The following is a 27324-nucleotide window of genomic DNA, read 5'->3' as shown; positions in this document are numbered from 1 at the left end:
CTCTCTCTCTCTCTCTCTCTCTCTCTCTCTTTGTTCCTTCCTTTCTTTGCTTTGTCCTCCTTCCAACACTCACTTGCTTTTCTTCTTTGACCATTCTGGATCGATTTTCAAATATTCAAAGAAGAGTTTTGTAACTGTTTCCACATCGCACAATATGGACATATTGTAGGTAACTAGGAGCATCCCTGTGAGACATTATAACATAAACTCCTCTCATTTATCATCCTCACGCAGTAGGTTTATTCGTAACATTGTGTGACTTGCTTTGGTGCAAAACGACCCTTGTTCAAAATACCACTACAGTACATTTAATGCGTCATAAATCATATGTGGTCCTTATCAAGTACTGTACTTATTAAGAAAATGAATTTTTCCCCCTCCTCACTATCTCCCCAGCTGGCAGCTTTTTTCTAAAGTTGTATGACAAAGGACAGTGAAGGCGTGCATATGTTTTAATATGGGTGTTTATGTGAGTATGTATACTGTATATACAGTACATAGTATACACATAGTTGTATGGAGAATTGTTTAGTGTGTTTGTCTGTGTGTGTGTGTGCGTGCATGCTCGTGTGAATTTGGGTGGAGGTGGGGGGGTGGTTCTAGTTGCTACGCATCGCTTCGACTCCCTTTCAGTACCCCTTGAATGCTGGAGCTGTTTCCATGGTAACACTGACCCCTGGGAGTAGATGCTTTTCACCAGGAGCCTCTTTATAACCACGGAAACAAAGAGAAAAAATACACTCTTTCTCTCTCCCTTTTTTTCTGTCAATGTTATAATGTTTGGTCGAAGGAGTAAAAACTCACTCTTATTTCTCCCCTATGCTACACCATAAAAAAATATATTGAGTATATCACCCTTTTTATGCTTTTATTCCCTTTTGCTAGCCCCCTCTATTTCAAGCTTGATTCTCTCTTTTTCTCTGTCTGTCAGGTATTTCTAACATACTATTTTCACTCTTTGTTGGTTATCTTACATCCTTCTCCATTGTTCTGGGTTATTTCAAGTTCTTATCTTGGTTATCTATTTTCTTCCATTCCCTCGCCTAGTCCCTTCCTCTATTCAATTGATATCACACTTTTGTCATGTAGAGATGCAATGTTAAAGCGTGAAATCAGTGCAGTAACCATCTCTATGTCCTCTCTCTCTGCTCCTCTCCCCAGGCCAAGCTGATAGTACCAAACAGCACAGCAGGTCTGATCATTGGTAAAGGTGGAGCCACAGTGAAGGCCGTCATGGAGCAGTCGGGCGCCTGGGTGCAGCTCTCCCAAAAACCAGAGGGCATCAACCTGCAGGAGCGCGTGGTCACCATTAGCGGAGAGCCCGAGCAGAACCGTAAAGCCGTGGAGATCATCGTTCAGAAGATCCAGGAGGACCCCCAGAGCAGCAGCTGCCTCAACATCAGCTACTCCAACATCTCTGGCCCAGTGGCCAACTCCAACCCCACCGGCTCCCCCTACGCCAACTCAGCCGAGGTGAACCCCGCTGCTGCTGCTGCCGCTGCTGCCACAGCCTCCAGCCTCCTGGGTCAGGCCACCATGCAGAGTATGGGCGGCTTCCCCACCACCATGGGTCCCAGCTTCTCAGGCAACGACCTCCTGACCATCACCTCGGCCCTCAACACGTTAGCCAGCTACGGCTACAACACCAACTCCTTGGGCCTGGGGCTCAACCCTGCCGCAGCCTCGGGAGTCCTGGCTGCCGTAGCGGCTAGCGCTAACCCCGCCGCAGCTGCCGCTGCTAACCTCCTGGCATCCTACGCCAGCGACGCCTCCACCAGCGCAGGCCACCAGGCCGCCTCCCTGGGAGGCTTCACCCTGGGATCGCTGGCCGCGGCCACGGGGGCCACCAACGGCTACCTGAGCGCCTCTTCCCCGCTGATGGCACAATCCCTGATGGCCACTGAGAAGCAGATGCAGGAGGGGGCCAAGGACGTGGTGGAAATCGCTGTTCCCGAAAACTTGGTAGGAGCCATCTTGGGGAAAGGAGGGAAAACGCTAGTGGAGTACCAGGAGCTGACCGGAGCCCGGATCCAGATCTCCAAAAAGGGAGAGTTCATTCCCGGCACCCGGAACCGTAAAGTTACCATAACCGGATCTCCGGCGTCAACACAGGCAGCTCAGTATCTGATCAGCCAACGGATCACGTATGAGCAGGGTGTGCGCGCCACCAACCCACAGAAGGTGGGCTAGAAAAATGGAATGGAATGGAGGAAAACGAGTGGGGGAGGAATGCAAAGTGAGAGAGAAAGGGAGAGGAGAGCAAGAATGTTGGAAGGAATCGTCCACACGTTTTTTTTGTGTTTCAGTATTCTAAAAATTATGCGACGCAAAAATTCGCTCAGAGTGTAACGCGGAAAACAAAGGAAAATAAGGTGTAAAATGTAAATACGGTTTTATTACTTAAGTCTTGATCTTTCGGGATTTTTGTTGTTGTTGTTCTTTAGTTGTTTGTTTGTTTGTGTATTCTCCGGACAGTGGTGAATGCGATTTTAAACTGGCATGCTGCCGCGCTGCAGTTTGGAAAAGGGGGGCGGTGGGGGTATTGGGGGTCGACCCCCATGGAATCAGCCCCTTCCCCACCCCCATCCCCATTCCTGTGTAGCTCACTGATTTTTTTCTTCAGATTCGCCTTCAGTTTCAATTTGCCCCTTACCCTGCCCCCCACTTTTTGCCCTCCCCTACAAGGGTCTGATAAGACTGCAAACAAGTGCTTGGTTAGAGATCTAAGGAAAATCCCTGTAGTCGACGACATCCCCCTCCATGCCCCGATCCCTCGCCCCTCTCCCAGCCACCCCCCCTCTGGTTTGGGCAAAGGAGGGGAGGGGAGAGATTTGCCCAAGGCTTCCACACATGGTTTATCCTCCTATCCCTATAGCCTCGCGCCTTGGGTTCTGATTTAACCAGGTGCATGCAATGCCACGCTCCGTATTTATACATGGGATGCTCGTGTTTCTTATGTAGGACGAAGGCAGAGATGCATGGTGCATCTCATTGGGTCAGAATTCTAGCGTAGCGCGAGAGTACATATAGAGGTTGGGGCATTTTTCTCAACAAGGTTTGCAGTCTGATATTATTACTATTATTATAGATATCATCGTCATTATTTATGAATAGGATTTCACCCATAAAGTTCGGTATTTTCATTGTTTTCTAAATCTGTGAATTCAGGTTGACATGAATGTAAAGACTATTTTTGATTCGATTTTTTTTAATTTAAGTGGATTTAATAGTATGTCACATAGTGTAATATACAGTATGTCTTATTTAAGTCCAGTAGGAACTGCACCATAGGTACCACTGCAGTGATGATGAAGAGTACCGGTCAGCTTTGATATCCTGTAAAGAGCAGGACAGTAAATATTCACATTAAAACACACACACACACCCTCTGATGCCATTTCAGTGCTAAAAGGGGATTATAACATATCTACATGGCAGATTATGGTGAAATCAAGCAGACTAGTCTCTATATACATACATACATAGCCTCAAAATGAAAATGCCACTTGCACAACAGGCCCAAGAGCACCGTTCACATTCTGGCTGGGACGAAGCGGTCTAATAACGTCATCCCAAAGTTGTTTCAATGTTGTCTGAGCTCAGATGTTTTTCCTCCCTCCAGCTTAGCCTGTGTCCCTCAACATTGTGAAAAGCCACAGTGTTGTTGGGACTGTAGGGCCATAGCCGTCTCCACTGAGATATCTAGCGAGCGCTGCTCTTCTGCCTGTGGCACTCTAACAACACTCTGTCTAGACACGCCAGGCGAGAGACCAGGAACAAGAGCACTTAGAACCTAGAGGTGGTGACCCCGCCAGGCTACGTACATACTACTGAAAAATACAAACACTGAAGATGAGAAAGTTGATCTCACTAGGGTCCATGCAGTTTGCCAGGCCCTGTCTCGTTGCGAGCAGAGCTATTGAACGCAGTGCATATTTAGAAGTTGTTTTCCCTAATACTTGCTCTTATCAATCAGTGTTCCTCCGTCTACAATGAACGGGGGGAATGTAACGTGCTACGGTCTGTTGGGCGTAAACTACAAGTCTAATGGTTGTGGGTTATTCTGCTTTTGGCAAACTGCAGGGACCTCCCACTACACGTTCCATGCAATGGATACTGCCCACTAACCTATAAGCTGCTAAAGATGTTTTTGTTTGTTTTATCTTGTTTTATTTTTGCAATCGGAGTACACTGAAGTTCATATTAATGCACTGTGAAGTGTGGGTATCGTTTTCTCTGCCCCTGAGGTCAGGGTTGTGTTCTGTAGGAGCTTTGTTACAGGCGTATGCGTTATTATGTCAGGGAAATGTACACATATGAACTACCAGGCATCTAATCATATCTCACAAACAAAACTCTATTTGCATACAATATCAGTTCTCATTTAGATATGCAAGGAAAGAGTATTAATATTTCTAAACACTACATTGAAACCATGATCCTGGATTGAGGCATTGGATGTGCTTTTTCTCAATTTGGCAATGAAAGTACTGTAGTTGTAGAAACGGTCTCTATTTGGAGGATGGGATTGGGGAGGAGTGGCAGGTGTCCATGTTCAGCTTTTGCTATTCAAAGACAACAATAGTTGGATGTATGTGGAGTTTTATCCCAATTATGACAGGGTTGCTCTTTTTTTAAAGATACTCTAATCGTCCAACTTCCCTTTTTATATTTGCTGTTTTCACAAACAGTTGAAATTTATATATTCTGTTAGCCAACCGAAAAATGGCTGGCTAACCTAAAATGTGATGACTTCTAAAATGCCAAAGGAGGAGGGGGGCACATTTTGCTCGACCCTAAACAATCTAACTTGGTCTGGTAAGGTAACCTATCTCCCCAATTGGACATTTAGACACTGTAATGTAAAGGAAATCTATCCAATGGTGGGCTCTCTCACTATTTTTCAAGATTGGAATGTTTTCTCTCCATGTCTATTGGAGCGACAGTGAGCGCATATCTCGACAGATTGGTAAGGAGGCTTCTTTATTCCCATCTAATACCATCCACTTTCCTCACCCCCCAACCCTTGTACCTCCGTGCACCCCATTCTTACACATCAACCCAGAGCCCCCCTCTCACATCTCTCCATGGGTGATAATGTCTGGTGTTACGATGCATGTCTGCTTGCCCTTCCAGACCACAACTACTCCAAAACAATGACTGTCTGAGTCTCCTAATGCGTTGAGGGTAGAGAGGACAGCGTCCCCTTCATTATAGAGCTGAGCATTAGAGACTAGTTAGTGACCATTTTGCCAGCAGCAGTGAGAACAAATTAGTAGGTAACAGTGGAAGTAGGAAAGAGAACCTGCAACCAGGCAACTAAGAGAGAGAGAGATAATAACTGACTTAATTCTGTCAATCCCCTGGCCAGTAGCTTGAAACCATATTTTATACTGTATGTTAGTGATAGGAGTGAAAGCATGATGCTACATTTGGAATACATGCACAGATACATACAGTACATTCATAAACACATGCACATAGATTGTGAGTAGAATAAGGGAAATACTGCTTGTTGAAATCATGAAGAAATGACAGAGATTGCTGGATATAAGTGATACTACAACTGTGACAAATCAATGTGAACGATATAAAATACAACAATATCAAATACCTGTAGTTGGAGATCACGAGAAGGTGCCAACAAAGTTTGTCAAAGTACGGCTTTGTTATCTTTTTATCTAATTCAACAAAATTACCCCATGATGATGGGGTTTTAGGGCGTCCATTTTTGTTTGGTTTGTAATTTAGGGGATGTAGATAAAATGTGATGAGTACTGGAAGCAATATACGTAGTAGCATGTTGTCCTTGTATTGTCTTTTTATTCTGTCTGTTGTAAAAGCTTTGGATTTACCTAGATGTTGAATAGATTTACATAATTACAATTTTTTTAATTTGTGAAATTGCTGCTATTTAATAAGTGATGTACTAAAAATAAAGTTAAAACATAACTGATTTGTTGTTTAGCAGGATGTTCTAGTTCCAAGAGGTGTAGTAAATGCTATACATGCTGATAAGATAATAATTACTGTAATAACAAACTCAACAAATAAGCCTGTGCCAAAATAGATCTTTAAAGACTGAAACTGAAAATGCGCGTGATTTAAAAAACATTACATGAAAGGAAGCATACTTTTATAAGAAATAAAAATGTGAAAAGTGCCAAACGAACCATATTTATAATTGTAAATAGAAGGGAATGGTACAAGTGACTTTTTTTGTGTGAGTAAAATCCATTAAAAAAAAACGCTTTTTAGTTAAACCTTTTAATGCCCTCTTTACTACTATGTGACATGAAAGAAGGGATTGTGAAGGAAGGGAGCCATCTTGTTAGCCAGTAATCCAAAATTCCTTGAATCCTACAGTACTTAGACTCCGGGGCCAGAAGAATAAACGTATAGATAGATTAGCATGGTTAATGATACACATGATATGAACATTCTTAATACAGCCTTTTATAGTTATGAAAATGTATTTTGTGGAGATAGATGTTATCTTTTTTGCACGTCTATATTGCATGGTATCAAAGTGAAGCGTGGACAAAAAAATGGAAGAAACAAAAATCGTACAAATTTTTTTTGCCGGTGTGTTGTTAATTTTGAAGACAAATCTTTGCATGCCAAAAATGGTAAAGCATTTTCATTTTCCTTGACACAATTTAAAACGTGTTGTTTTCACTAATAAACATGCAGGGACATAGTCCATTAGAGCAAGGCCACAGTGTAATTAGATTGTATGACTGGATGAGTATTTTGTGAGAATGTTGTCTAGGCATTAAAACATTCTTAGAGAGATAGGAACAAACTTTTGATCAAACATGAAACTATTTGTTTTTTGCTGGTTGTGCTTCTTTTACTAAAACTCTAAAACTGCATTATTTAATTCCGGATCAATTTGAATGCTTTTTACCATAGATACGGAGATATTGTCCATGAATGTACTCACCTCTGCATAAGTTTGCATATCACTCTTCGATCATGACTTTAGGGCTCGAGTGTCCATGTGTTTTGTGTGAATAACTAACATCAGGTAGGCCAGATCTGGCCCTAGTGTCATTCTAACCATCTGTTTCCCCTTTCGGCTCCCCCTGAGCTTGATCTCTTGTCTTGATGTAAATATGCACTTTATATTTCTCATTTAGACAGATTTCTCATTTAAGCCCCCATCTCCTGAAAGGGAACTAGGCAAAGTATTTTGAAGTGTCAAACTAGGCCGTGTGTAGGCAGCATGTTTTATCACGCTCTGTGCTGTTCAGCTTTGTATTTCTCAATCCCCTGGGTCTCTCTCCAGAATTCGGGACAAGGTGTGTTTGATTCTCTATTCACTGAATTTGGTCTCATTACATGATTACACTTTCTATGACAAAAGTTCTGGAGAGAGAAAAAAATGAAAAATATTGCCAATATTCCCCATGTTGTCCATTGCCCAACTGTCATCCAGTTTCACCATTAGACAACTGAATTGTGTTGGCATGCTCAAAAAGGGATTGTAAACGACCAAAGCTGGTCAGCCACAAGAAAACAGCATTTGCTCATTTAACACAGGATTTGGACTTATGTATTTTTCTGAAGCTTTTAATAATCTAGAATACTGTCAAAAATGGACACTTAGTCTAAACTATAACCAAATTGACATCCCTGTTCCTAGCGATGCCTCAGTTGCAATATAATGTCAGCATGAGGTATACTGTATAGCCCTGTAGAGTAAGCTGAGATGGGGGTTTGTGCAATAGTGTAGTACCTTACTGTACAGCTGTGCATGTGCTATTGTCTGGCTCTTGTGTCTGTGTGTCTGCAGTAGGTCAGCATCATGGCGTCGTCTCCGTGTTGCTGGGTGAACAGATCTGTTTTGTGATGTGCAGAGGAATGCAAACTTATGGTTCACCTGCTGTAGGTGACATCATTGCTTTTCAGTGGGTGTGTGGCTATTAGTGCTCAACTCCAAAACCTCACAATGCCCCAACCCCCACCCTCCTCGCTCTCACCCACACCCACCACCCTTAGCCAGACATTCACGGAACCCAGGGTCACACTCTTGAGCTTGTACCCCATCGAAGCACCAGCAATTTTAGACTGCATTTGTCATATCACTGTTCAGTTCCTCTTTTTTGCTTTCCTGTTTTTTATTTGTACTACGCTCTCTAACCTAGACCAATTATAACAAAATGCCATTCATGTGTATCCTGTTTACTCCCCTTTTGTCCTTTTTGCACTTTCACTGCCCCCCTTTTCCAACCACTCCCCCACACTTCTGCTCCGATCCCGCCACACCACCAAACCCTGCCCCCCACCACCTCCTCCTCCTCCTCCTCCTCCTCCTCGAGTTTCTCCCGAGTGCCAAACAAAAACAGTACCATTCCAAACTTTTTTGAGTTTTCTTGTATGTTGGACATCCATTGGACGCACCCATGAAGCCAGCATGTTCCTCCATAACATGATGTCAGTCATGACGCCTCAACATTACCCAAAAGAAACAGATCAAAAACCCCCGAGCTAAAAGCAGACCTGGATTAACCCGGTAAAGGCTGGTTACCTCTCATAAACTGCTTTTTCCTAATTCTCTATCATCTCGTCAACCTCCAGGACATCATTGATTGTGTGCCATAGTGTTGGGGGCACTTGTCACTCTCCTCACCCCCAAGTCTCTCCATTTCTAATGACGATTTTTTTCTTTAACATTAAACCACACTCAGAATGGTATGAGGAGTGTAATCGTCAGCTGCGCAGCCATCCTCTGTCTTCTGAACTTTGAACTTTTCACCCCTCATGAACTTTATTGACCTTCTTCCTCCCCTTCTATGTTCATCAAACTGTTTGGACTTAAATCTCCATTCCATCACCAAACCTATTTGAGACTGTGCAATTCTAGTTGAAATTATTGGATTTTTTTTGTTTGTTTCTCATCGGGGCAATTCTCAGAGATAAAGAATGAAAAATCATCCACAAAAAAAATGCAGACAAACAAAAAAAACGAAACAACTGTTTCTCCACAATTTCATTTTTCTCTCATTGTAAATATTTTTGTCAGATTTTGTTGAGCTGTAAAGAGAGGCGTGTTCAACAGAATGGGGCTGGCAGCATAAAATCCACTTAGTGGAAAGAGAAAAAGAAAGGTGCACCCCATACATCTACTCATTTGTTCTGCTACAGTAGCTTGTGGTGTTGACATTGGTGTGACCTGCTGTATTTGTTGTTGTTTACCGCAATGCAAGCTCCACTTAGATAAAAGGATATAAAAACGCAAAAGATAATTCAGTTCTGGAGCTGAAAATCATCCTCATGATAGAATTGTTTACATTTGCTACCATAGTTGTATTCGTTGGTGGTTTTGTTTCACTTAGAGTGAGTCGTAGTTATTGTAATGCTTGGTAGTGTAAGAACATATCAATGTAGAGAACTTGCTAGACTCAGCACCTTACATTAAATGTGGGACACACAAGACTAGGGAAAAACGTGTCGCTCCCAAACCACAAAAAGGAAGTTGAGCCCTCTTTAGTGCAATAGATTCACTGTGGTTTACATGATAAAAGTGATATAGTTTATAACTACGATTATGTTAATTAGGCATATTGTAGGTGGGCGTTGGTGAATGTAAATGCCAACATGACAAAGGTGCCCATAGTACCAACTGAGACATATCTCTGTCAGTGAGTTTAGTAGATCGAAGGAGACTGAAAGTATTCATTTGACACAGCTAGACTGGACTGACCATATCATTGCTTATCTTTGTGCTCCACTCACAGTGTTTTATGCTGCCAGCCTCATTTTCTGATAACACTTCATGAGCTATTTATTTTCAACCAATTATATACTATTAATAAATGACAACACAACAAGAAAAAGGGAATGACTGGAAAGGTGAATTATTGTTTTGTTTTTAGTATTTTAGTGGTTGCTTTTAACACCATTCATTAACTGACTTAAAGAGTATTGAATATTTAATGTAATTGTAGCATTGTGTTTGTAAAAAAAAAAAGGAAAAAAAAGTAGTGAGTTGTGTTTATTGAGTTGTGGATTACCAGTGAAGTCAGCAATTTAGTGCTAATATATATTAAATCTTTTTTTAAGGATTATTCTTTTCCGACAGCAACAACAGTCATTATAAATGTTCATTTTAGCATCACCTGTCTTCTGTTGTCTTATTCTTCACCTCCCACTACACTCAGTCTCATCCAAGTAACACATTGCAAGTTTGTGCCTGAAACCATGTGCTCGGTCTGGGGGCGGGCCATATGGTATGAGTGGCGTGTGTGTGTGTGTGTGTGTGTGTGAGAGAGAGTGTGTGTGAATGGAAAGGCTGCTGTCTGAGCCTTGGTGGGTGGATGTTCTGTCCAATGTCCACCAAAGCTAAAACCTGGAGGGCTTCCATTCACCAATGGAATCCCCTGACGTTATAGCTGGAACTTCATCATGTGACCTGAGTCGACTCTATCGTTCATAACCTTCCCACCCAACCACTCTCCACCACTACCCTATCCCTGAGTCATCCCCTACCACACGCCAGCACCATGTGATGTTCTCCATCGATAACATACTACTCGACCAGATCCACATTAACATGTCTCCTCCATGTTTCCAAAAGGAGCGCGTTGCCAGTCAACCTGCTTCCCACATGATACTCAACCATCCTCTCTAGCTGCCGGGGCCAAGCCCATCAGAAAACGATTTGTCTAAAAACAAGAGAATAGAGAGAAAGAGAAATTGTGATTCTCAGGGTGTCTTCTGGATCTACCTTTATATCCTGCATTCTGCAGTTATCCCACTTTATTCTACCCTAATGATTTCTATGGAGCCCAAAGACGATGGTGATTTCCATGTTCATGTAATGGTTGCTTACCAATTATTCTGAGGGATGATATGCACCCACTTAAAGAAGCAAGCAAATGCTGTATTGTTTACAACCTAAATGAGACCAACGCTGTTGAAAAATAATGTGTAGGACAAAAACAAATTACGTATTGCTAAATGATGACATTTCAATGACCATTTTTGTGACATGAGTTAATGTAATTATGAGTCATTGCATGTTACTATTTTTTGCAATGAAAATATCATTTTTTGAACTGTTAGAATGGATGGTACATTGTCAAATTCGTGCAACATTTAGAAGCTAATAATGAAACAAAAGTTGGTGTCAGTATTAATGTCACCATGAGGAGAGGTTTTGGACCAATGAATGCAAAAATGTTGTAAAGGTTTTGTTCATTTGTACATGGTAATAATGGGTAAAATAAACCATTGAAGCTAATTGTCAGGTAGACATCATTAGTCTTACAAATTAATGAATTAAGGCCCACACATTGGTTTACCACGTTAATACTCAAAGAGGTGCTTGGAAAACAGTTGATATTGGACAGAATACAGTTATTACTATAACCAAAGCCTAAAAGAGGTAAGTTAAACACCCCTAGTCCTGTAATACAATGTGCACCTGATATTGTGGTGTTTCACAAACACACATGTTTTACCCCAGGCAGATAGTATATTTCAAGAGAGTTTAGGTATGTAAGGAGGACATGAATGACAATGTTGGACATTACCATGTTTTTGCTGAACGAGCATCAGGAAATCAGGAGTGTTGCAGCATAGCAATCAGAGGTTATAAGACAATCTGAAGGGTTGGGACTCCTCTCACCTCATCCAGTACACCCAATACATTAGAAATGATATAATCAAGATGGGGGCTATGTTACTCTTTGACGTTCTCACCCTCCCACTACCCCTGTGCACCAACCAGTTCATCCAACCAGCAAACACCACCCCCGCATTCACCATGTCTCCACAGCCAACCTATCCGGACCTGCGGATTTAGGCAGATTCAAGCAACTTCTGGCCAATGGGATTAGACCTCTCCATGCATTGGCTATTGGTTTATTGACCTGCAGCACATCTGATTCCCCAGGCTTATCAACATTCGCAGCATGGTCTGAAAACCAAACCTGTCTCACAAACCTTCCATACACTAAAGAAGTACCTCCAAGGTTCAGAATGAAGCCGAGTTTATGGTTTACTGCACACAACTCCCAAGTCGTTAAATCAAGGCAATTTGTAAGGCCACTAAAATAATGTTATGGTACAATATGAGACCAAAATGTGTAATGAGCCCCTGAGCTACGTAGATGAGCAATGTCAGAACTTTGATGTGCTTTTTGTTAGGCGCTACAGTAGATGTGTTTGTTTTGTCTCCTTGATAGCTTTGTAGTCATTCCAGAACTTCAATGAACTGAAAGCAGGTAAGTTATGAGATTAATGAAGAATAACTGAACGTTAAAGGGATAGTTCACCCAAATTACAAAATTACACATTGGTACCCTGTAAGCAGTCTATGGAAGAAATATGACAGCAATCCATGCTTTACGTTTGAGCATTTGTGGCACAAATCCCATTCCCGTCACGGGACCGATATTAGCATTTTTCACGCATCATGTCCAAATCATCCAACGTATCTAAAATTGATTGTGAAGCTCAACAAAGTCACATAAATGTTTTGAAAAGAATGTGCAAAAAATGCTAATAATGGTCCCATGACTTGAATGACCACAAATTCAAATGACCACAAATTCAAAAACATTAGCTTGTGGAAACAGTGCCAGGGAAACTAAACCAAACCAAGGATTGCTGTCACACCTTGTCCATAGACTGCTTACAGGGTAAGGAAACCAATATGTCATTTTGTAATTTGGGTGTACTATCCCTTTAAAGGGTGTGTTTGCACTGTATTATTCACTCTACGGAATACCACTCAATCTCTGTAAGCCCCATTTGTGGCTTGTGTTTTCCGTGAAAACCTCTGGGCATCTGGTGAAGCCGCTACAATGACAGATTAGGCCCCTCCATATACCTCCCATCTATCTCTCCTGCCAGTGGGACTGGAGTGGTGGTAGGACCGCTTGTGCTTCATCTTTGCCAATGCAGCCAATCCTTCTAATTGTGCATCTCTCCTGCCTGAGGTGGCATTGATTTTCCTTCTCCTCCTCGCTGCTCATTTTCCATTCCCTTGCTAATCATAAACCCAAGAATCCCTGTAAATCCCAGACCAGCTGTTCCATGGAATTCCCTAGTCCTGTTGGGAAGTTAGATAGGAGAGGTAGGATAGACATAATGCCTTGTTGCTTTTGTATAGCATCTTGTTGCTGAGATCTCTGTGCGTCTCCTCACTGCTTCTCAGCTGATGCTAGTGTTGGCTAACATCCTAATCAGTTCTAGAGGACAGAGTGTGAGAGACAAAGAGTTTGCCCTAATACAGTATGCTTGAGTCTGGAGTGACTAGATTGGGCACCTAGTTCTTCTACTTGCTCCCTCACCTAAGAACAAGGACATCAAAGACAACTCCCATTGAGAATGTCATAATAACAGCCCAGTCAGGACTTGACCCTATGGTGTTCACAGGATCAAATATAGGTTATGGAATACATGTCCACATCAACCCCTCATAGATAAGATGATAGGGGAAGGGGAGGGTTGCTAATAATTATTTTGAACCTGCGTTTTGCACAATCAGATTGTAAACCAGACCTGCTTTGCCTGTGGCTACAGTACAGTAGCATTAGTCACGCCACCATACCTACTGTATGTAACTGTTCAGATTTCTGTCTGCAACAGCACACCCATGTCCACCCACACCCTACTGCGCTGTTACCTAGGTCGCTGGTAGGGGGGCTGTGCATTTGCCAGAATAAACAACAGATGTTTTGAATTTGAAAAATACACAAGCAATTAATCCTTGGCAAATCACAGTGCTATACTGCCTAATTGAATTCCATGGAAGCTCATTTCTATTCTCTTGTGCTTGGACATTCAAGGCATGGGTCGATACAGAGGAGAATTATAATAATGTGTCATAACAGCCAATGTTTGACATTTGTTCCTTACGAGATGTTTAGACCAAGAGTTTAGAGGAAGTTCTGACCAAGAATTAAAGAGAAAATTCTGACTAAGAATTAACTTGGATACAGAGACATTTGATTGACTTTAAATTAGTGAGTACTTTTATCCTGTGTTTATGTTAATGACATTTTCACCATTCCCTCTGCTTGAATCAATAGATAAATGTATTTTTAATGCAATATTTTGTATCAAAATTAGGGAAGGCACATTTTTAATTATAGACTACATCAGATTTTAAAGTAGTGGCTGATAAAGGAGATTATTTGTAATTTAATTAAATCTGAAATTGGAATGTATATTTTTGACAAACAGAATGCTATTTGTATTTCGACAGCCTGTGGAAGACCAAGTTTGTGTTCTAACAGTTATACCAGAATTTTGGCAATTTTACAAGGACTCAGGTCAATGTTTGGGTTATTTCTTGAATGTTTTCATCTACTTATGGCATGTTTGTCTAGGAAACTAATACTTTGTCTTTGATTGAAGGAAGATACAAATTTGTAGAATGTCATAAAACTGAAATCTTGAAACTAAATCAACACTTGTCTTTCAGCATTCAGTTGTTGCTGTCTTCCATTTGCATGTACCTTCTATGCATTTAACAAGTATCCATCATTAAGAAAGTGATATGAAATTGCTGGGCCTGGAAATAAACTTAAAACCACTGAGCTACAACAAACCCCAAGGTTGGAGAAAACCTCAACGGACCTCTCTCACTAATGTCTGGACTGGTACAAGAGCTGTCCATCTTTGACTAGTAACAATGCAAAAATTATTCCCGCATCCTAAGTAACTAAAGTGGAAACTGCCTATTCTCCTTTGGCAACACTTTACATTACATAGGCATTGAACTTACTAATCTGTTATAGTGTAATAAGCTGTTCCAAAGGTAGTTACATTGGTATGAGGCAGGGCCTATGTAATGACAGGTGTAGCCAATGATCTTATAATTATGGTACTTTGCTTCACGGCCAGTTTATAGGTTATATTTCAGAACATTTATTCCACAGACCAAAATCTGTATTTATTCCATCTGGTTTATCATTTTCTTTAAATCAAATTGATTTAATAATTTATGCCAGTCAGATAAGCAAAATACTGAACAATGATTGTACGTTTTTGTATGTTTCTTTTTTTTTGTTGCTGTTGTGATATTTCTAACCAATATTACAGATTAAGTTTAAAATAAGAAACACATTTCATTCTTAACTATTCCAAAAGGTATTTTAAATGTACTGAATGTTTGATTATTATGTGTATAAATACAGATGAGAATAAATATGTTTAAATTGCGATGCAAAAGCTGTGATTTTAAAACACTGTAGCGTGTACAGTGATTCCTTTATCAATTTTATGGTACATGATATGTTCTGCAATCTTGCAGTTGTTGTTTTTCAGTTCTTGAGCATATGCTTTAATAAATACATTTTCTACGGTATACAAGGGAAGCCTAAGCACTGCCTGCTGTATTATTCCAGCATCCTATATGTGAACTGTCTCTGTGTGGTTAGTATCAACATGATCCTACAGGGAAATAGAGTGGGTGACAGTACAGCATACCAATAGAATTCTGAGTCTGGGTGGGTTAAAAGTGGATTTGCATAATGAGAATGGTTTTTGGGTGCATATAATTTGCCAACCGATGATACTCTGTGTGTGTTTTATTAATGAGCCCAGCTGAAACTATTTGGCATGTAGTACCTGCAGGAAATCTGAACAACTATGATACCAATGGACAAAGGAACGCTCTGTAATGACATCAGATAATTAGCACAGTGGCTGAGTGGCAACTAAAACGTTTTCATTTGTTAGAGGGAAGCGATAATGCCATCATTCATTTCAGTCCTTTCAATAGCTTTGGTAGCTTAATGTTTGTACAGTCCTGAACTGTCTTTGTAAATGATACTTTGTTTCATTAAATTACCCAAAGGGAACGGCATATACTGTACTTCATAAATGCTCACATAATTTATTATCAACCATCGCTAAACCATGTATAGTCATCGTCCCAACTATTTGTGTTATACAGCTAATTTGAACAATTACAAAACAAAGCAGCCATGAATATTAAATGTACACTGACTCACCCATTTGCTTAGGATAATGAGTTTCAGCCAGGGCTTGCTAATCGATCACAGAGGTGCAACACTGTGATTTCCTTACAGAGACAGCAGGGTACTCTTAGGTACTCTACACTGGTCGATACAGACTGCATGGTGAAATTCAAACTCCTTTGACACCAACCGACCACTCATCACCTGACGTCTGGCTTCCTGTCCTGCTACAGACTTATATTGTACACCTGCCACCCAGAGACATTCCAAGGATTGCTTTAACCCTAAAGGAACACATTAGTCTTTTTCAGGCCTCTGGAAACACAAACATATTTGACCTTCTAAGGAGCCCTGGCCTGACACTTAGAAGGCCATAGATGGAAGATTCTGCAGCATGCCAATTAACCATAAGGGAGATGCCAGGGGAGCTCCAAATGACTTGGCCCAGTTTGAGAAAGACTGAGGCAGTTGTGTGGATTTTACCCAATGGGCTGATGGGTAAGGATCTGCTACTTTAGCCTTGAGCAGGCACACAGAGGAACACAGGGGACAAGAAGGTAAAGGTTGAAGAAAGTATAAAAGGTAAGACATTATTCAACTGGGGTAGGTCATAGAATAGATACAGTAAGTAGGACACAGATAATACTCTCCCTTTAGATTGAACCCCTACAAGTTATTATAGGCTTTATGGCCATTCAAAAAGTCAGACTAATCAAATCAGATAAAGTGGGCAGGAAAATGAAACGGCTGCTATTTATTCCCCCCGGAGACCAAGACAACACATAACGGTTAGACAATCAACATCCGGCAGCAAAAACACTTGTAAAAATAGATAAATTGTAAACTGAACTGACTTTTAAGGCTGAGGATTGAAGGGTCACCTGTGTATTGCCCAGTGATACAAAATAATGGATGAACACCACACAGAGAAATTAGAATGACAGGGGTATTTATGCAATACTTGCAGTAGACATAATCCTGTTTTACATAACTCAGATTATGGAGCCTTCTTTCTGAGAACTCGTAATGTGAGGAAGTCCAGTTTCAGCCTAGCTACATTTCTGCTATTATCATACTAACATGTATGGAGTACTCTCTGATTGTAGGACCACTAATGTGTTAATATCCAGGACTAATCAGTGATTATTCAAGGGAAGAAATTAGCCTACTGCAATCTTGACCCACTTCATTCTAATTTGATACTATTCTGAACCAAAACCACTGGTTCAAGCTTCATGCATACTGCAATACAGAAAATGGCAGGAAGAAAAAGCCTCTGCCATATTTGTCAGTAGATCACACTCCAGAGTTTCCACTTTGAGTCGAAAATGCCCGTCCACGGTTCCAGTGACAGCAGCAAGCACTTGAAGGTTAAACCGTACACATGGAGGAGGTATATAAAGCACCCGTGACCCATTTTCCTCCTCCGCTTCCCCATTTATCTAGTTCAGCCCTAAAAAAACATGTAGACGGTGGGTGAAGACATGTACGTGTGTGGGGGGGGGGGGGGGGGGGGCTACTGGACAAACGGAGCCGTGTGGGTATATTGCTGCCCAGCGGCAGATGGGTACACAGAAGGGTTGGCAGAGGCAGCGGTGGCCCTCCTCAACAGGTTACTCCTCATCCAGCGCCCTGGCCCCTGAAACCTGGCCTCTGACAAAATGACGGTCCCCCAGGCCACACGGAGAGGTAAAACTGTCAATAATAAACACAAACAAACCTCATCCACTACTAAAACACATTGAGCTGGTATGACAATTTATACAAGGTTGAATTAGCTACACTGCTAAAAATGAGGATATTGTGATTCTAAATAGAACAACCTTTTTTATGGCTACAGTGGGGGGGAAAAGTATTTAGTCAGCCACCAATTGTGCAAGTTCTCCCACTTAAAAAGATGAGAGAGGCCTGTAATTTTCATCATAGGTACACGTCAACTATGACAGACATATGGAGAATTTTTTTTCCAGAAAATCACATTGTAGGATTTTTAATGAATTTATTTGCAAATTATGGTGGAAAATAAGTATTTGGTCACCTACAAACAAACAAGATTTCTGGCTCTCACAGACCTGTAACTTCTTCTTTAAGAGGCTCCTCTGTCCTCCACTCGTTACCTGTATTAATGGCACCTGTTTAAACTTGTTATCAGTATAAAAGACACCTGTCCACAACCTCAAACAGTCAAACTCCAAACTCCACTATGGCCAAGACCAAAGAGCTGTCAAAGGACACCAGAAACAAAATTGTAGACCTGCACCAGGCTGGGAAGACTGAATCTGCAATAGGTAAGCAGCTTGGTTTGAAGAAATCAACTGTGGGAGCAATTATTAGTAAATGGAAGACATACAAGACCACTGATAATCTCCCTCGATCTGGGGCTCCACGCAAGATCTCACCCCGTGGGGTCAAAATGATCACAAGAATGGTGAGCGAAAATCCCAGAACCACACGGGGGGACCTAGTGAATGACCTGCAGAGAGCTGGGACCAAAGTAACAAAGCCTACCATCAGTAACACACTACGCCGCCAGGGACTCAAATCCTGCAGTGCCAGACGTGTCCCCCTGCTTAAGCCAGTACATGTCCAGGCCCGTCTGAAGTTTGCTAGAGTGCATTTGGATGATCCAGAAGAGGATTGGGAGAATGTCATATGGTCAGATGAAACCAAAATATAACTTTTTGGTAAAAACTCAACTTGTCGTGTTTGGAGGACAAAGAATGCTGAGTTGCATCCAAAGAACACCATACCTACTGTGAAGCATGGGGGTGGAAACATCATGCTTTGGGGCTGTTTTTCTGCAAAGGGACCAGGACGACTGATCCGTGTAAAGGAAAGAATGAATGGGGCCATGTATCGTGAGATTTTGAGTGAAAACCTCCTTCCATCAGCAAGGGCATTGAAGATGAAACGTGGCTGGGTCTTTCAGCATGACAATGATCCCAAACACACCGCCCGGGCAACGAAGGAGTGGCTTCGTAAGAAGCATTTCAAGGTCCTGCAGTGGCCTAGCCAGTCTCCAGATCTCAACCCCATAGAAAATCTTTGGAGGGAGTTGAAAGTCCGTGTTGCCCAGCGACAGCCCCAAAACATCACTGCTCTAGAGGAGATCTGCATGGAGGAACGTTTGACCTGTGTCATTGCCAACAAAGGGTATATAACAAAGTATTGAGAAACTTTTCTTATTGACCAAATACTTATTTTCCACCATAATTTGCTAATAAATTCATTAAAAATCCTACAATGTGATTTTCTGGAGAAAAAATTCTCATTTTGTCTGTCATAGTTGACGTGTACCTATGATGAAAATTACAGGCCTCTCTCATCTTTTTAAGTGGGAGAACTTGCACAATTGGTGGCTGACTAAATACTTTTTTCCCCCACTGTATATACACTACCGTTCAAAAGTTTGGGGTCACTTAGAAATGTCCTTGTTTTTGAAAGAAAAGCAATTTTTTTGTCCATTAAAATAACATCAAATTGATCAGAAATACAGTTTAGACATTGTTAATGTTGTAAATGGCTATTGTAGCTGGAAACTGCTGATTTTTAATGGAATATCTACATAGGCGTACAGAGGCCCATTATCAGCAACCATTAGTCCTGTGTTCCAATGGCACTTTGTGTTTGCTAATCCAAGTTTATCATTTTAAAAGGCTAATTGATCATTAGAAAACCCTTTTGCAATTATGTTAGCACAGCTGAAAACTGTTGTGCTGATTAAAGAAGCAATAAAACTGGCCTTCTTGAGACTAGTTGAGTATCTGGAGCATCAGCAATTGTGAGTTCGATTACAGGCTCAAAATGGCCAGAAACAAATAACTTTCTTCTGAAACCCATCAGTCTATTCTTGAAAATTGCTTTTCTTTCGAAAACAAGGACATTTCTAAGTGATCCCCAAACTTTTGAACGGTAGTGTATAAAGTGATAAATTAAGTCGTGTAATACACATTTTTGCTAACAATATAGGTTTGATTCCTTCTGTTAAATTAGATACTATGAAGTCTTGAAAGATCGGAAATGATGCCAATGTCAGACTGCATTAGAGACAGTGAGTTGATGCATTTTTAAGGACTAAGGTATGGTGTCATCTGGTCCATGTGAAGTCCCAGGAGGAGAAAGTGCTGCTCTGCTCTTGAGCCAAGCACTTAACCTGCACAGCTTGTCCAGCTATACAGACAGATCAGCTGTGCAGTCCACTCTTAATAAAGGAGGAATTCCGGTAACAATGGACTGTAGTTATGTAATATATTTCACTGAATTGAAGTCAAAGGAGTCATTCTCAAACAAAAGTAACCCACATTACTGCCCATATTCAATATATACAAAATGTTTTAACATCCCACCAATATTATGTATATTCTATGCCATAATGTGTCTTAAGGTGTACAGTACATATACACATTCCATTCCGTACCATACATGTGAATAAATTCAAGTGACAAATGTTTAGATGCCACTGATATGTACACAGCCATTCTGAAATTAGCCCACCCAACTACCTCATCCCCATATTGTTATTTATTTTGCTAATTTGCACCCCAGTATCTCTATTTGCACATCATCTTTTGCACATCTATCATTCCTGCGTTAATACAAAATTTTAACTATTTTGCACTATGGCCTATTTATTGCCTTACCTCCATAATTTACTACATTCGCACACACTGTATATATTTTTTCTGTTGTATTTTTGACTTTATGTTTTGTTTACCCCATATGTAACTCTGTGTTGTTGTTTTTATCGCACTGCTTTGCTTTATCTTGGCCAGGTCGCAGTTGTAAATGAGAACTTGTTCTCAACTGGCTTACCTGGTTAAATAAAGGTTAAATAAAAAAATGAAAAATAAAAAATATGGAAATAGTTGAAGTTCATATGTTGGATTGAAGGAGTGAATGTTTTGCAGTATTATATGGCTAATCTCACAGTGTGTAGTGGTACTGTACAACATGCAGACAATGGAGTACCACCAAGGTTCATTTTTAGGAGTCTTAGTCTCCAGTGTATAGGCTAGAGGGCTGTTTGCACTACTCACTGCTCCTACTTCTCTTCCACTGTGAAGGTCAAAGCAAGGACTTTTCTCCCCGAGGGACTGCCGTCTCTCTCTGCTGTCTTGTTCCTCCAACAGTCTAAACTGCCACCTGGGAACGATGACTAAGAATACATGCAAGCCTAAAGAAGGACTTCCAGGCTTTTACGAATTAGGGTCCAAGAAACGCTTTTAGGATATCTAACGCTAGTCCAAGACAACAATGAGAGAAATAGCATTGAGGTTGTCATGGAGACTGGCTGCAAAGACAGCTCGGGCTGCTTTCATAGCATATGTCTGACTTGACTTGTCTGTAAGTGCATAGCAACAGATTTTCCTCAGTGCAGACCATCCCCCATTGAAGTTTTGTTCATTTGAATGGCTTATATCAAAAGTAAATACATCGTTTTTCAATCACTTTATCTACAATGATCAATTATCTACACGTCTATCTACATTTGTTAGCCATTTATGCTGAATGCTTTTCCCTCAAGCATTAATAGGGACAGTATTTTCATGGTATTCAGTTCTTCAAGTAACATTCAACAGAAAAGAAGCAGACAAGAGGAGCCCATTCAAATCAATATAAAGCACAGGAGAAAAAAAGACCCCAAACATCATCAGCGACAGCTTCCCAAACCCTCATCCACATGATCAATGGTACAAGGTTAGTCTCCATTGACAGTACGTCTTTTCATTCTGAACACAATGTGTATTCAACACTTTTAAAGATTACGTATCAGTACTTCTGTATTGTGTTTCTTCTATACTGCAGAGGCGGCCTTAGCCTATTCGGTTCAATGACATATTTCTGCTCTATGAATGGGAGGGCTGAGTGTGCGTCATGTTAATGCATTAGCATGCAATGAAGTTGCTGGTGTGGTAAGTCTTGTTTTGGAGGCGCTCTGCTGCACCCAAAGCAATGTCAGAGAGGCACTTATTAATCAAAGGGCAAACAACGCCAGAACGCAAGACCAATTCTCATTGCATTTAACAACACAGACCAATTTCACTGTCATCCTTAAACCAATGGACCATTTCTCTCTGCATTGATCCATGCACTTTAATCTCCATCAAATGCTGAGTGTTATAGGCTTGCAAAGAAAAGGACAGAGAGAAAAGCAGAGGGGGACAGCAGCTTTCCGAGACACCAATTTTAGCATCCCCAAAGTGGTGGAGCTCACATATAATACATTGATGAGCCGAACCCCTCTCGCTCTTTCTCTCTCTCTCCATCGCCACAGAGCAGAGCACCATGGTCCTTGGCAGGTCTGCGTTGCCATGGAAACCCTCACATTGCAGCAGGCTGGCTGTAGCGCGCTGGTTGAAAAGGAGAGCAGTACAGAGGGAGTGAGGGGAGAGGGAATCGCTGCAGTGACAGGGAGGGAGGAGGGAAGAGGGGGGAAGAGAAGGAGGGGTTGGGTACAGCAGGCGAGATTGGTTCTCCAATGCATTACCCCAACTAGTCGCTCCCCTCTCCCTCCCCTCCAAATCGTACCATTTGCATCAGTTGGGGCGTGCAGGGCCCAATCCTGCTCTGTAGTCTGGACACGTTGTATCTAAACTTCAGACTGCATTCAATTATTAATCTGCTTCGCCAGACAGCAATTAGTGTTCAAGCAACCTGCAGCGCCTATAGCAAAACTATCCCCATGAAACAATACATCAATGCATAGAGATAGAGGGGAATTCTGTATCACGTCCAGGTGCTTCACTTGAGGGCCTCTTTGTCCCAGTTGTGACTTGACCTGTGACCCTATGGCTAATCCACTGAACACTAATGACCGTGTGCACAATGTGCAGGAAGACACAAGCACCAGAATGATAGTGTCCATCTTGGTTTGTTGCTGGAGGACAACGACTGCTCTCCTCAAGTGGATCAAATGGAAACTGACAAATAACCAGCCATGGTGAAATCTGTTAGCCCGTGAGACAGCAAAGGTGGTGTAGTGGCGGTGTAGGAGACACCCACAGAACAGGAGTCAATGTTCTGCTGTTTACCTGTTGTGTAACCCACTAGCTAGGAGCAAAGTTATCTGCAGCACCATACCTGAAGCAGATCCCAAACACACACACACACATATTGCACGTATCTGTGAGAAGACATAGAAATCTCGCATAAGGTTTGATCCAACATCAAAGTTCTATGCCCTCCATACCAGAGCTATAAAATAACAGATACTGTTATACTCTCTGAGCAGCAAGAGTATAACAGTATAACTCTCTTGAGATACTCTCTGAGCAGCAAGAACCAAGAACGAATTCTGATGACTAGAATTTCCATGCAAGTTTTTTATTATTATTCATGAACACAATTTTTTTTTACAATACATAACCTTTTATACAAAGAAATGTATTTTCAAAAATGTTAAAGGATATGTAGACTATTCAACATTATTTTGTTAATGACTCATAATTCACTCACAAAACCAAACCAACCAAACGTAACCTTCAGAAATACAGTAAAGTATGTCTGAAAAAAGAGGGAAATGCGGCTCTACCACAGCCTTGCAGTAAGTGATGCATACATGCAGGCGGTGGTGTAGTGAGAGGAAAGTACAGACATTGAGTCGGATAGCACAAGAGGAGTCTCTGAACTCATTAGAAAACAGGACCATACTCCAGTGCAGAGTAAGAGCAGGCTGAGAGGCAACTCACCGCATCTGTGTCCGGTGACCAGGGCAGAACCACTGTACCACAGCACCATCTGCCTGTGGAGCAGGAGTACTGCAGGACTGCAGCAGAATTAATAGTTAACGGTAACATTGAGGGTAAATTAACTACACTGAACAAAAATAGAAACGCAACACACAACAATTTCAACGATTTTACTGAGTTACAGTTCATATGAGGATATCAGTCAATTGAAATAAATTCATTAGGCCCTAATCTATGGATTTCACATGACTGGGAATACAGATATGCATCTGTTGGTCACAGATACCTTAAAACAAAAGAGGGGGTGTTGATCAGAAAACCAGTCAGTATCTGGTGTGACCACCATTTGCCTAATGCAGCACAACACATCTCCTACACATAGAGTTGATCAGGTTGTTGATTGTGTCCTGAGGAATGTTGTCCCACTTCTCTTCAATGGCTGTGCGAAGTTGCTGGATATTATAATATAATAATAATAAATATAATATGCCATTTAGCAGACGCTTTTATCCAAAGCGACTTACAGTCATGCGTGCATACATTTTTACGTATGGGTGGTCCCGGGGATCGAACCCACTACCTTGGCGTTACAAGCGCCGTGCTCTACCAGCTGAGCTACAGAGGACCATATTGGCGGGAACTGGAACACGCTGTCGCACACGTAGATCCAGAGCATCCCAAACATGCTCAATGGATGACATGTCTGGTGAGTATGCAGGCCGTGGAAGAACTGGGACATTTTCAGCTTCCAGGAATTGTGTACAGATCCTTGCAACATGGGGCTGTGCATTATCATGCTGAAACATGAGGTGATGGCGGCGGATGAATGCCACGACAATGGGCCTCAGGATCTCGTCACGGTATCTCTGTGCATTCAAATTGCCATCGATAAAAGGCAATTGTGTTCGTTGTCCGTAGCTTATGCCTGCCTGCCCATACCATAACCCGACCGCCACCATTGGGCACTCTGTTCACAACGTTGACATCAGCAAACCGCTCGCCCACACACGCTGTCTGCCATCTGCCCGGTACAGTTGAAACCGTGATTCATCTGTAAAGAGCACACTTCTCCAACGTGCCAGTGGCCATCAAAGGTGAGCATTTGCATAATGAAGTTGGTTACAACGCCGAACTGCAGTCAGGTCAAGACCCTGGTGAGGACGACGAGCATGCAGATGAGCTTCCCTGAGATGGTTTCTGACAGTTTGTGCAGAAATTCTTCAGTTGTGCAAACCCACAGTTTATCCAGCTGTCCGATTGGCTGGTCTGACGATCCCGCAGGTGAAGAAGCCGGATGTGGAGGTCCTGGGCTGGAGTGGTTACACGTGGTCTGCGGCTGTGAGGCCGGTTGGACGTACTGCCAAATTCTCTAAAACAACGTTGAAGGCAGCTTATGGTAGAGAAATGAACATTCAATTCCTACAGTCAGCATGCCAATTGCACACTCCCTCAATACTGTGGCATTGTGTTGTGTGACTAAACTGCACATTTTAGAGTTGCCTTTTATTGTTCCCAGCACAAGGTGCACCTGTGTAATGATCATGCTGTTTAATCAGCTTCTTGATATGCCACACCTGTCAGGTGGATGGATTATCTTGGCAAGGTAGAAATGCCCACGAACAGGGATGTAAACAAATTTGTGCACAAAATTTGAGAAAAATAAGCTTTTTGTGCATATGGAAAATATCTGGGATCTTTTATTTCAGCTCATGAAACATTGGACCAACACTTTACATGTTGCTTTTATATTTTTGTTCAGTGTGAATAAAGAGGCACAAGTCTGAACACTATGGTATGTTATTGTCTAGGTTTTGTTGGACGATAAAATGTCCCCCCCAAAAGCCAAATGACAGTACAGTAGCATAATAATGATGTTGTACTGCTTAATTGAATGATACAATTATATCATAGCATAACTTCACAAAGCCAGATGACCATGAAAATCAACAGATTAGTCATCGTCATGCTTGTTTTTCTTCATCTTTTTCTTTTTTCCAGAATCTTCAACGTCACCATAGGAACTGTCCATTGGTTCAACTTTAACTTCCACCTCTTCCTTAATTACATTAAAATATACATCTCTGTCCTTATCCTTATTTTTCTTCTTCTTCTTCCTCCTCTTCTTCTCCTCCTCTGAGAGCTCAGCTTCCTGCCCAGGAAGTTCATAGGGCTCCTCTGGGCTCATGTCTAGCAGCTCCTGCTTCACCCTGACCACCCTCACCTCCTCCTCCTCAGTCTTTATACGTTTCTCTTTCTTCTTGCGCTTCCTCTCCTCCCCCGGATCCAGTGTGACCCTGAGAGGCGTCACTAGTGAAGACGGCAGCGGAGTATCGGCTGTATCCTCCATCAGTCTGGAGAGGGTGGGGGTCCTGCTTCCGAAAGGCTGGAAGCGCTGGCGGAGCCCCGGGGGCGCGGTGGGGGCTGGGGTGGCTGGGATGGCTATGGGGGTCTGGTTGGTGCTGCAGTCGCCGTAGCTCTCACAGATGTTGAGGAGGCCACTGAAGGCCGGGGCACATACCACTGAGTCGAGCCTCTGGCGGTGGCTGGTGAGGAGGTGGAGGTCCGCAGCACCAGAGGGCCCACCCAGCACACTGTAGATCTTCCTGGCATTCCCACCACCGCCACGCGCCTGCTGGGCAGGGGCCTGCATGGTCTGCAGCCCAGACAGAGGCATCTTCAGACTGCTGAAACTGTGTGGGAGAGAGAGAGAGATGACAGTCAGAAAGTATGTTAAGAGGTTAAGCACACCAGATATAGACAATGTGGGTGTAAAGCAATGGAAGTGGACGGTGACTCACTTCTAATAACAGACAGAGAAATGCTGAGGACTTTGTTAGATATTTCTCTGTCGGTTATTAGAAGTGAATCATGCCGCTTCTATGATCATTCAAATAAATGGAAAGAGGGGTTGCCTACCTGTCCGGGTTGAAACTGCTGGGAGCTTTGATGAGCCATAATTCTGTGTTGTCATCACGAACCCTTTCGATGAGGGTACTGGCACAGGGTTTGTGGGCAAATGCCACAAAATCAGCTGGACACTGATACCTTGAAGCTGAAGGGAGAGACATAGTTATTGTTATTAGCTAGATAGTTAGCCAAGTGAACTTACTCTGTGTGTGTGTGTTTTGGAAATGACCATAGAATGCACAATGCTGTCTGCCCATTGCAGCATCCCACTTTTGATTCATAACAGGATTTACTAGATACCTGGGAGTCAGCTTTGATGGGGTTGATTGGTGGTTAACATTAGCTAGCTAATTAAGCTAGCAGAAACTTACCCAGCTTTCTCCGTTTTTGCGGAACCTCCTCGGTGTCACTTGCCTCATCACTTGATGAAGATACGTCTTTTGGCATGATCTCTGAGTACTGACAAATGGCTAAATTTAACTTAACCAAATGGCTAAATTGTTTTGTTACAAAAAGAAATACCTTTGACCTGGATACACTAGCTAGCTCGGTTCACGAGGATCTGGGCTGCGCGAGATGCGCATATCGGTTCCATTGTAAATATCTCTTCTTTTACATACAGTGTCGATTCATATCCATATGATAACTTTTCGTAAACCATGGTCTGTGTGCAGTCAATATTCGCTTTTTAGACGCAAATGATGCTGTTCTCGAGGCACGTACTCACGAAGGCCCTCGCGAAAGAAAACAACAAATCCCAGAATGCATCATTAGCACGGAGTTGTGTA

General features: G+C 42.0%; 2 protein-coding genes across 5 annotated transcripts in view; one reads left to right on the top strand and one right to left on the bottom strand.

Annotated features, from left to right (window-relative positions):
- The window catches only part of LOC311102194 (RNA-binding protein Nova-1-like), a gene marked incomplete at both ends in the record, with an annotated part of 47414 nt that extends 45224 nt beyond the window's left edge, over window positions 1-2190 (top strand). For all 4 annotated transcript variants that reach the window (XM_084143447.1, XM_084143444.1, XM_084143446.1 and 1 more), the window contains one exon: window positions 1162-2190. In XM_084143447.1, coding sequence (XP_083999573.1) covers window positions 1162-2190 — 1029 coding nt within the window. The remainder of the gene's footprint in view (window positions 1-1161) is intronic.
- A 21595-nt stretch (window positions 2191-23785) lies between these two features.
- On the bottom strand, window positions 23786-27270 carry LOC311102197 (uncharacterized protein). Its single transcript, XM_084143449.1, has 4 exons — window positions 26908-27270; window positions 26546-26681; window positions 24256-26319; window positions 23786-24081 (listed from the first exon to the last, which is right to left on the bottom strand). The coding sequence occupies exons 1-3, from the start codon at window positions 26981-26983 to the stop codon at window positions 25581-25583; spliced, it is 951 nt and encodes a 316-aa protein (XP_083999575.1). The 5' UTR covers window positions 26984-27270; the 3' UTR covers window positions 23786-24081; window positions 24256-25580.
- Between the last annotated feature and the right edge of the window lie 54 nt (window positions 27271-27324).

Source organism: Coregonus lavaretus, assembly GCF_964263955.1.
Source record: "Coregonus lavaretus genome assembly, chromosome: 26".
NCBI lineage: Eukaryota > Metazoa > Chordata > Actinopteri > Salmoniformes > Salmonidae > Coregonus > Coregonus lavaretus.
The sequence above is the reverse complement of the archived record's forward strand: the minus strand, read 5'-3'. Positions and strand labels throughout refer to the sequence as shown.